At 45.6% G+C, this 11,559-nt stretch overlaps 1 protein-coding gene across 2 annotated transcripts in view; it reads left to right on the forward strand.

The window, feature by feature from the left end:
• Positions 1-7,346, forward strand: part of LOC118394666 (zinc finger SWIM domain-containing protein 5-like) — a 51,355-nt gene extending 44,009 nt beyond the window's left edge. For both annotated transcript variants that reach the window (XM_052463760.1, XM_052463759.1), the window contains exons 10-13: positions 416-551; positions 1,444-1,601; positions 1,771-1,934; positions 2,082-7,346. In XM_052463760.1, coding sequence (XP_052319720.1) covers positions 416-551; positions 1,444-1,601; positions 1,771-1,934; positions 2,082-3,026 — 1,403 coding nt within the window. In that variant the 3' untranslated portion in view covers positions 3,027-7,346. The remainder of the gene's footprint in view (positions 1-415; positions 552-1,443; positions 1,602-1,770; positions 1,935-2,081) is intronic.
• Positions 7,347-11,559: the final 4,213 nt, after the last annotated feature.

Below are 11,559 nucleotides of genomic sequence, written 5' to 3' on the forward strand. Positions count from 1 at the left end.
GATCCTGCCTCGCAACACTCGGCTGAAAATGGATCTCAACCCTGGCCTTTACCATGTCTATCCCCTTCCGCCCCTTTCCCCATGGTAGCTATGCTATAGCCCACCCCCATCTTGGGCTTTGGGGAACGTTAGCTGTGTAACCCTAGAGCAGACATCTGTCTCGCTGCTAGGGACGAGAGATTTGGTTAATGCCCAATGGGCAGTGAGTGTGTGGTTTCCGGTTTGCTCTCGCCCCCATCAGGTTGAGAGAGGTATATTTTGCTGTTACTTTGAGGCATGGTTTGTTGAAACCGGTAGACTTTGACTATTCACCAAGAAACGGAGCCAAATCAGAAAGGGAAGATTCCCTGTTCCGGTGTGTGTATGGAGCTGGACAATTCTGATGTATCGTGTCTGTCCGCCCGTCTCTGTTCAGGAGGTCCCTTCAGTGGCCTTGGTGATGTCATCCACAGGGAGAGTGTTCCCATGCACACCTTTGCCAAGTACCTGTTCTCAGCCTTGCTGCCCCACGACGCAGACCTGGCCTACAAACTAGCATTGAAGGCCATGAGGTGAGATCCCATAAAACCCTTCTAGCATGTATTCCAAAAACAGAACATATGAATCCTGAAGGTTGAACGTACTGTAAGTTGTAAAATAATATTGAATTGAATATAATTTTACAACATTCAGGCTTTTATCACATTTTATGATCAAAATAGTGTGATCCTCCTATCTTGCTGCAACAGTGTGTGTCTGAGAAAAGGCTCTATTTGTACCTTGTTTTGAAGGATGAATCCCTATGACTGCATAATCCCCATTTGCCTTGCAGAGTCATTATCCCACTGAGGCTCCTCAGGGTCCCGGCTAATACACAATCGATAACACGGCTCGGAGCTGCACATGTAGACTTCGCGAGCAGAGAACTAATGCAGCTATACAGCCTTGAGATTGGATGAGCCAGCGTTAATCTGAGGATGATACCTATAATCATGCTGTAGACCAGGGATGGGCAACTGTGACGAGGGTGGGGGCCACAACAAAACTGAAGTCATCATGGGGGGGGTGCAGTGCCTCGCGGGTACCCACATCCATACACACACGTGCAGTCAGAGCCAGCCCTAGCCTTTTGGGGGGCATAAATTGAAATGTTGATAGCTGGCTAGACTCATTTATTCAATAATAACAAAAAAAATGCAATCTGGCATGGGCTAATTAATGACTGTCAGTGACTGAGATAGCAAGAGAAAAACTGCTGATGCACAATCAAATTGTGTATTCTGCTATTCTAACTCAGCGGTAAGTTGAGACCCTGACTGAGTTCCTAAAAAAAACTCAGTCGGGGTTGATCCGTGGGCCTACGAAAGGGGTGCGGGCCACCAGTTGCCCATTTTGAATAGAAAACATTTTCTTAGTAGTCATAACTCTGTATCTCTTCTCTCATTGTCTGTCTGTACCCTCTAGGCTCCCTGTGTTAGAGTCGATGGCGCCCTCGGGAGACTTGGGTCACCCCCACCATGGCATCAGCATCGTGCCCAGCCGATATCCCCGCTGGTTCACCCTGGGCCACCTGGAGTCTCAGCAGTGTGAACTGGCCTCTACCATGCTCACCGCAGCCAAAGGTCAGCTCTACTTACATAAACACAGACACACCCCATCAGCCGAAACGCACAACCACACCACTATCAGAGAAACGCCCCTATGCCCTTCTCCACCACTACAGAACACCACATACAAACTGTTGGATGAGAAATGTTTTTGGACCTAATGTTGTGTTGTTTGTACCTCCAGGAGATATGTTGAGATTGCGGACGGTGCTGGAGGCCATCCAGAAGAACATCCACTCCTCCTCCCTCATCTTTAAACTGGCCCAGGATGCCTTCAAGATTGCCACTCCGGCTGACAACCCCCCAGACATCACCCTGCTCAATGTAGCTCTGGAGCTGGGCTTGCAGGTACTGAGGGATAGCTAGTAGGGTCTGGGGTGTGGGGCGTGGGGGGGTGTGCATGTGCGCAGGGATGTCTTGGATGAAATGTGCTGGTGGGTACGTGTTGAATTGCTGTGCGGTCTGCCTTTTCTAACATGCTCTCTCTCTCTGCAGGTGATGAGGATGACCCTCTCCACTCTGAACTGGAGACGCAGGGAGATGGTGCGCTGGCTGGTCACCTGTGCTACAGAGGTGGGTCTGCGAGCGCTGGTGAGCATCCTCCAGAGCTGGTACACCCTGTTCACTCCCACCGAGGCCACCAGCATCGTAGCAGCCACCGTCATGTCCCACAACACCATCCTGCGCCTCAGCCTGGACTACCCCCAGAGAGAGGAGCTGGCAAGCTGCGCCCGGACCCTGGCCCTGCAGTGTTCCATGAAGGACCCCCAGAACTGTGCCCTCTCGGCCCTCACGCTCTGCGAGAAGGACCACATCGCCTTCGAGACGGCCTACCAGATCGTCATCGACGCCGCCTCCACAGGCATGACGTACTCTCAGCTGTTCACCATCGCCCGCTACATGGAGCACCGCGGCTACCCACTCCGAGCCTTCAAGCTGGCCTCGCTGGCCATGACCCACCTCAACCTGGCTTACAACCAGGACACCCACCCGGCCATTAATGACGTGCTCTGGGCCTGCGCCCTGTCCCACTCGCTGGGCAAGAATGAGCTGGCTGCCATCATCCCCCTGGTGGTGAAGAGCGTGCACTGCGCCACCGTGCTCTCGGACATCCTGCGTCGCTGCACCATGACGGCCCCGGGCCTGGCCGGTATCCCCGGGCGACGGAACTCTGGGAAGCTCATGTCCACGGACAAGGCTCCGCTCCGGCAGCTGCTGGACGCCACTATCAGCGCCTACATCAACACAACCCACTCCCGGCTCACTCACATCAGCCCCAGACACTACGGAGAGTTCATAGAGTTCCTCAGTAAGGCCAGAGAGACCTTCCTACTGGCCCAGGACGGACACATCCAGTTTGCCCAGTTTATAGACAACCTCAAACAGATCTACAAGGGCAAGAAGAAACTCATGATGTTGGTACGAGAACGCTTCGGCTGAACCCCAACAGGACGGGCAATATAGGATCTACTTTTAGCACTACTTACTCATTTATTTAAGTTTTCATACATTTTCTCTTTTTTTGTAATTCTTGTGGCAAATTCTGTATGTCTGTTTTTGTTTATATCTTTTTATTTTCTCGTGAGCAGCAACCACTGTTTGTTTTAGTATGAAAAAGATTGTGATGATGATGATGATGATAAAATCGTTGAGGTGGCACATAATGAAAAACCAAATGATGTACGGGGTGTTTTGAGCCAGGGAATGTCTGCTGTCTGCTGTGGGGAGTTACTAGTGGGGTTTGAAGGAGAGATAACTTGTCATTCCAAAAACTAGAGATGTGGACTTGAGTCACAGGACTTGGGACTGTTGTACTACTCTAGTCACACATTTTGCGACTTGAGACTTGACAAAAAGAAAAAATACTTGCCACTCGACTTCGACTGGAACGTCTATGACTCGTGACTCGAGAGGCTAGATTTGTCATCTCACCCCCTATGTTAGGCTCTCTGTCCTTTATATCGGAGTGCTGCAGGTTCTGTGTCTTGACCAATCAGATTCACGGAAATCACAGGTTGCGTAGGCCGGGCACGAAGCACTTCCTCTAGCAAAGCTCGCGCCGCTCCTCTGTCCTCCGATATTTATTTAGCAAACGTGACAACGCATCACTCCTGACATACACAAGCAAGAACTCTTCACAGAAATGTTGCTGCAGCCTACACCTAAACTGTATGGGATGAAAATGAGCCTGATCAACTTGGCTACTGATAACAAGCGCAGCTGCATAGGCTACAGCCAATGTGCCCTCTACCCCTTTGCCCTCTGGCCAGGGTAAACAAAGTGGTTAAGTTATGTAGCCTATGTATAGCCTGCTTATTTATGTTAAAAGAAAATGTGAATGTGATCAAATTTGGTTTAGGCTATATTCAAACTTGGGTTGGCTGGCTAGGCTACCTTGACCTTTTCAATCCAAAAGGATTACCTGAAATGAATCAAACAACACAATACTGATTACATAAATATACTGCGTGAGTTACTTTTTAATTGCAGTTGCTTAGGCCTATACGATGCAAACCTGCATAAAGCAAGCTCAGGCCTGTGATATTCTAGTGTCCAATTGCAGTGGTTGTGTCTGTGTAAAGGAACATTGTCAAATCAAACAAGTACAAGGTTGCTGCAGTTTGACAGGGTTTTCATCCTCCCTAGAGCCAGGTGTTTTTCCAGAAATGTTCAAACCCTGTGGCCTGTTTAGAACATATCTGTATAACTAGGTGGCAGGTAGCCTAGTGGTTAAGCGCGTTGGGCCATAAACTGAAAGGTCATTGGTTTGAATCCCTGAGCTGACTAGGTGAAAAATCTGTTGATGTGCCCTTCAACAAGGCACTTAACCCTAATTGCTCTGTATAAGATGGTCTGCTAAATGACAGAAATGGTCCCACTTCCATATGAATACCTTTTTACAACTACTAATGAATCACTTTCAGCCACTGTCAGGGTCCTGGTTTATACCTGGTTAGATGACCAGATTAGGAAAAACTCCAAGCCCCAGGGAAAATAATCTGCCCCACCACTCTGGGACCTGTGGTGCGCCTCTGCATCAGGGCCTAATAGGTCACAAACATCATTGCATGTGGGTCCAATCTCACTGATGCAGTTGCAATGAAATTGGGATAAACCACTTAATAATTGATTAAAAGACTCAAAACCCCAAATTGGGGACCTGAGCTGTGGAACTTGCCCATTATTATTTGTGACTTGACTCTAAGGTTAAGACTTGAGACTTGCTTAGGACTTGTGACTTGGTCCCATCTCTGCCAGAAACACTGAAGCACATAGTGTTAACTTACTGTCATACCTCGATCGTATTCCAAGGACCAGCTTTAAACTTTCCCTGTTAAAAGGCCTCGTTTCAAGGCACTATGTTTGGAGGAGGTGGAATGTGTATCCCATGGCTCAGTGCCCTAAGTCTAAATCTACCAGATTCATCAGGCACATACAGAGTCCTCAGACTTGACCAAGCCTCTCCACCCTCCCCCACATGTATTCTCCTCTTTCCTTGGGTGTAGCCTGATCGATTTGTCTGGTATCTTGTATTATTTCTAGCGAAGGTACCTTTCAAAAAGAGCGAAGCGTACAGAGCGAGAGAGAGAGCCGTGTTGCTTCAGATTGGTATTAGATCATGGCGAGATTGATTGACTGGCCTTGTTGCCTGAGAACGATACGGCCACTGTGGATCTTAGACTGTGAGGTGGAGTGCCTGGTGTTGTCGGGATTTGGGGTTGTAACATACATGTTGAAATACCATTGCTGAAAAACATCCTGTATCTTTCATAGCAAAGCGTGTATGAACGCGTGCTTTTAAACAACATGTGTTGGTGTAGACAGTTGGTGTTTAGTATTCCACATACAACCTTAACTATACGTATCAACCTCTCAGACCCTGTGGGAAAGTGCTTTTGATATGGCAGTGACCGCTTGACATTTAGCAGTAGTACTATTGTTATACAAGCAATTGACACATTTCATGTACTCAACACCATTCTGTCTGCTTGAGCAATTATTTATCGATCATTAAAATAATCTGTGTGTGAATGAATACTATTAATACAGACATAGACAGCATATAATTATATTTAATATACAAAAATAGGATTATTAGACAGAAGACACATTTTGAGACTATGAAAGCCGTTCCATGTCAGCTTCCACATTCCATTGTTGCCACCTCTACAAAGCTCGGCAGGTGGTCTGGGGCCGCAGATGCACTGTCTGTCTGGAGCTGGGGTTGGAAGTAATATGGTCAAGAAAGGATGAGGAAAAACTAAATAAAAGAGACGAGATGCTAAACTCAGTTCTCAGGGAATCACTTCAAGAAACAAAAACAAAAAAGTAGTAGCATAAGCATTTAAGATATTGTAAATATAAAGGTGTCAATTCAGAAAATTGTAAAGTTATAATTATTTATGATAACTGTATGTTTTAGTTTTTTGGGATACTTGAATTTGTTGTGGGCTGGGAATGTGATGACAGTAAGACTAAAAGACTTCAAGACATTTCTCAGGTGCTCCTGTGTACATTTTTCAGAATTTTTGTTTCAATGTTTTATTTGTATGTTTGGTTTAGTTTTTGCAACGTGTTTTCTAAGAGGAAGCACGTCATTTCTAAATTTGGGGAAAAAAAGAAGGCATACCATTGTGTACAGAAAGCAACCTGACTATGCAGAAACCACTTGATGGTTTGGTCCCCTTCTCCGGAGTCACCCAGACGAATGTCTGAGGGGGGCTAGCCACTATCCTAGAGGGGACAGACAAGGCACGACACGGCATGTTTGTATTTGTACCGAGCCTGCACATGCTGCAATTTGGGACAGACTTTGCCTTTGACCGATCAATGTACGATGACTTTCTTTGGACTTAAGCCTTTAGTGTCTTCTCACAGTACCTGTGTCAGGGCCTGACACGGCAATGAGAGTTTAGGGAGAACAACAGTCCAAAAGAAATGAAAATAAAAACCCTGCATGCCCTACACCAAGGAAGGAACTGGCAGATAATATGAATGGGTGTCTGTGTGCCCCCCCCAAAACATCCTCTCTTATATTTCTTCATGATTTTAAGCCTATTGAGCAGTCAAGTTATTCTGCTCCATCCTTGCTTCCATTTCTGGTCTTAATTCCTTTTTAAAATATATTTTTCTCTCGCTTTTGCAGCATCCTCTGTTTTTTCATTCACTAGCTACCACACTACTTGAACCTGAGAGGACAGGAGAGGACAAAACAAGCATTTGTTTTTCAAATGTGATGGAGATGCTTGCATTTTTACAGACTATTGCAGGTTAATGTAAAGCTGCCTGTTTATATACACACTTCAAACAACAAGCATTGTCCTATCGCTGAAGTAGTTGGTCCTACGGCATTGCAAAAAAAAATAAGAAAAAAAATGGAGAAAAAACTCCTCTGGCTTAATTTCTTTCTTTCCCATACTCGTTGTCTATATGTGTTAACTGTACCAGTGTTTTCACCTGTCCCTAGAATTTAGAAGGAAATAATAATCGCTGGTAGAGCTTGTTCGCTAGTTCATCTACTGTTTGATTTTGATTTAAGGGAAAGTGTTTGTTGCCTCTTTGTGCTACTGATTTATATAAAAGGTATCCAGTATTTGTTGCCACAAAAGTATAGTTCATCAACACTTTTTGTTTGTGCAACCTCTTGAGCAAATGTCTTTCAAACAAAAATGTATGACTATTTATGTAACGCTACTACCATTTTATATCATTTGTGTTGGAATCTCAGTGCTTTTCTATGAATAAAGTGTGAAACACGTATATTGACTCCTGCTCTCTGAGAACTGGCTTCTCTTAGATGTTGCTCAATTAGTATATCAATAATGCATAAGAAGGGATCACTTCAGGTAGGTTATCCAATTAGTAATGCCACACATGTAGTTTACCAGACTTCACAACAACACTGTTCTGAGAAGGGATCAGATACAATTATCACTGTTTATGTGTCGCTCTGATTTCTCTAAGACACTTTCTCAGCTCATTGCAATTCTCAATCGTTAGGGAATTCACAGAGCTAAACCTGTGAATCAGGTCATAAAGAATCCTAAGTGTGCATGTGAGAGACAGGCAGCACATCTCCAGCCCAGATTGATTGCCTCCGTAAATGAGCTTATTAATTATCGCAGCAGACGGCTCACCACTGTCTGATTCACATTCTATTCTCAATATAACACCCCAACACTACCACAATCTGTTCAATTACTGCACCTCACGCCCCCCCTCCTACATATGGAATAGGACTGACTGAATTCCATTAATCCCTTTTAGGTTTATCCGGACTGATATTGAACGTGATGACTGACCGGTTCGTATAGCTCTACTGTTAACCTAACAATCTATTCTAGAGGATTGTGTTTTTTTCTCCTCTGGCTTTCTGCTGCTGTAGGAGCCAATCTGTTACACTGCAAACACCATGAAGACCAAACTACACAGCTTCTCCCCTGCATTATCCAGGGGGCAGTGCTTCACAGATGGGCTCCGTCGTTGTGTTTTGGACAGGGAGCACAGAGCGGGTTCACTCTTGAGAGAAGCAGCCAGAGAGCGAGAGGAAGAGAGCGGCTGCCTTGCCTGGCAGGCCAGCACAGCAGAGTGGATGAAATGTGGAGCGGATGGGCCTGGCTCCATTGGGGAGTATTTGTGTTCCTGTAGAGGGGGCTGATTTAGCTGAAGTGGCATGTATGGAAGAGACAGATGAGTAATTGGCTTCCCCACCTTGCTGTGTGGTTACTGCTGAGGCTGTCAGCTGGGGGAGAGAGAGAGCAGGCATTGAGGTGAGACGAACACTGGACTGCACAGACAGAGCACCAGATTGCTTATGTGGTCCTGAAGGCAGGTGCTTCGTTCGAACAATAGGGCTGAGCTGTATGTTCATTAGTAGACAATTGGTCGACCCCAGCAAGGACCGACAGGGTGAGGAAATTGCCCCGATGGTCAAGTCCACCTCCAAATATGCACAAACTCATGCCCTGAGAGCACTCTGTGTACCAACTGGTTGGCAGTTGTCTGTTAAAAAGTTATCTCTCTGCACCTTGGATGGCAGGTTGTGCTGTCAGCGTTATCAGACATCTCGTTCTTCAGGGAGCTGATTTGGAGAGCTTTGTTCTGCCACTCTGACTTCCCAGAATCCCTCAGTCATTTGGGTGTGTGAGGAGCTGGGCAGGGAGGATTAGTGGGGTGAGGAAAGGTTTGGGGGGAGTTTGGGGGAGAGCTAACAGAAAGGGGGGAGGAACTGCAATAGCCCTGTGATTCCATCCATTCCAGACTATTCTTTGCATCATTTTGGATTGGATTGAATTCTATAATGAGAAATGTCGGGGTGTGGGGGGAGATCCCTGTGGTCTCAGCTGTGGAAAGGGAATGAGGGTTACCTAGTCAGTTGTTCAACTGAATTCATTCAACTGAAATGTGTCTTCCGAACAATAGAGATGATGGTGATGGATGAGTCAAGGCTGGAGCACAGGGAGTTAGGCTCCCTGTGATAGTGGAGATGGATTCCACAGACACATCTACCTCCATGTACTGATAATGTGACTGGAGCAAACAGCACATATACACTCTGACCTATTTCGGGCTTTCTGGTCTCTAAAGCTAGGGTGACTGACTGACAAGCATATTTTTTTTCATCACCCACTTTGTGTAACGGCACGATTCAAACAGTGTGGATCTATTCAAATCGGATTATATTTGTCATTGAATACAACAGGTGTAGACTTACGAGCCCTTTCCCAACTATGCAGAGTTAAAAAGTAAGAAAAATAGAAATAAAAAAGGAAATAGTGACACAATAAAAACAATAACGAGGCTGTATACAAGGAGTACCAGTAAGGAGTCAATGTGCAGGGGTCCGAGGTAGTCGAGGTAACAACGAGGCTGTATACAAGGAGTACCAGTAAGGAGTCAATGTGCAGGGGTACGAGGTAGTCGAGGTAACAACGAGGCTGTATACAAGGAGTACCAGTAAGGAGTCAATGTGCAGGGGTACGAGGTAGTCGAGGTAATTCAGTATGTACATGTGGGTAGGGGTAAAAGTAACTAGGCAATGAGGATATATAATAAACAGACTAACAGCAGCATGTGTGAAGAGTGAAAGTGTGTGTGTCTGGCATCAATATGCATGTGTGTGTTTTGTGTGTGTGTGTGACTGTTGTGTGTGTTGGGGTATCAGTCCAGTGAGTGTGTATAGGGTGGGTGCAACAACAACAAAAGGGTGTCAATGTAAATAGTCCGGGTGGCCATTTGATGAATTGTTCAGCATTCTTATGACTTGGGCGTAGAAGCTGTTCAGGATCCTTTTGGTCCCATACTTGGCGCTCCGGTACCGCTTGCGGTAGCAGAGAGAACAGTCTATGACTTGGGTGGCTGAAGTCTTTGACAATTTTTGGGGGCTTCCTCTGACACTGCTTGGTATATTACTCATTAGTCTACCGTTTACAAGGCACAGTGACCTTGACACAATGAACTATACATGTCAGTGGATTTTCAAAAGCACTGGTCCCAAGATGGAATCCACAGGGCAGTACAGAGGCAGTGTCACCATCCCATTGCATTGCCACGAAATGCTGTCTTCACTTTTTCTACAGCGGCTACAGTAACATTGGTGCCAGCCTGCGACTCCTCACCTACATACAGTCAGAAGTCTGGTTTGAGTTTCTCCATTGCCTTATGTTAATATTTCAAATCAATCACAAAGGCAGCCCATACCCTCCCATCTGATAAAGCTCTGATAGTACCAGTCCCTGACAAATGATGTAAAGCCAGCTGTCTCCAGGAGAAGATTGGATTTTCAGGTCTGCTGATTTGCTGTGAGATTGAGCCTGAGTCCCCCCACCTCAACCCATCCCCCCGGTCCTCTTCGTAAGGAGACCTTGGGGGATTGAGCTTTTTTTTTTGAGCACAAGATTCATTGTTGCAATTAAAAATAATGCCTGAAAACCCCATGAGGTAACACACACACAAAAACATATACACACCTTTATACAAATACATACAAAACATATACACACTTCTAGAAGAAACAAGAAACCATAGCCTTGCTATTTGTCCTTAAACAACGAAGCGTTGAGTGACAGCATCTCGAGTCCTATGGCCTTAATATATATTTTATTTGTCTTTACTTTCCCAGCGGTTTACAGGCAACAGCCCCTCACAACACAATCAAAGTCAGTCTAATCCTGCATTTTTGAAAACAACGTGTCGTCTGTGTCCAAATGAGAAGGAGAGCACCGCCGCCACGACAGCTGCTGAGTGTCGTCCTTCCAACCAGGAGCCTCCTGAACCGCTTCCCCAAGCCATGTTTCACACAAGTTTCCTCTAGGTTCAGATGGAGGATCAGCTTCCCTTCTCCCAATCCTGACCTTAACCATACGTAGGGAAAATGCTAAATTCAACCTACCACAGAGGAGCATACGTACAAGGAGAAAAACAGTCCAATACTCAAAACATCACGTGACGAAATGTTTTTGTGGAATCCTATTCCCACCATTCCAACAACAAAAACAAATGGATTTGTACGGATCTACTTCTCTCTACTACTTAGCTGCCTTTCATAGAAAAACACCCATGGGGATTAACTACTTTTATGCCTTGTGTAAAATGCAGTCTGTAATGATAATCACTTCCCTTTAAGCCAAAAGCAGTAATAAAATAGAGCCTTTTCCCAATTTCAACTATGTGTTTGTTCAACGTGGAAACAAATTAAGTCCGGACAGATTAGTTCTGGCACTAAACTGGTTTGAACAAAATCATGTACAGTATGCCAGCCACACCTGACCCTCACTCCCTCACTACATCTCATTTGTAATTGAAGGGTTTCCATAGTAATCGCAAGCACCAGTGGTATTGCCGTCGATGTGTAGATGGAAGATTGCTGGTTAGAGAAAACCTGGAGTGAACTGCAGAGCGCAATATCTAGAGGGCACAATAAGATGAGCCAATAGTTCCCGATTAGGGTGTGTTAGAGGCAAAACACATCCAA

Source organism: Oncorhynchus keta, chromosome 15 (assembly GCF_023373465.1).
Source record: "Oncorhynchus keta strain PuntledgeMale-10-30-2019 chromosome 15, Oket_V2, whole genome shotgun sequence".
Classification (NCBI taxonomy): domain Eukaryota; kingdom Metazoa; phylum Chordata; class Actinopteri; order Salmoniformes; family Salmonidae; genus Oncorhynchus; species Oncorhynchus keta.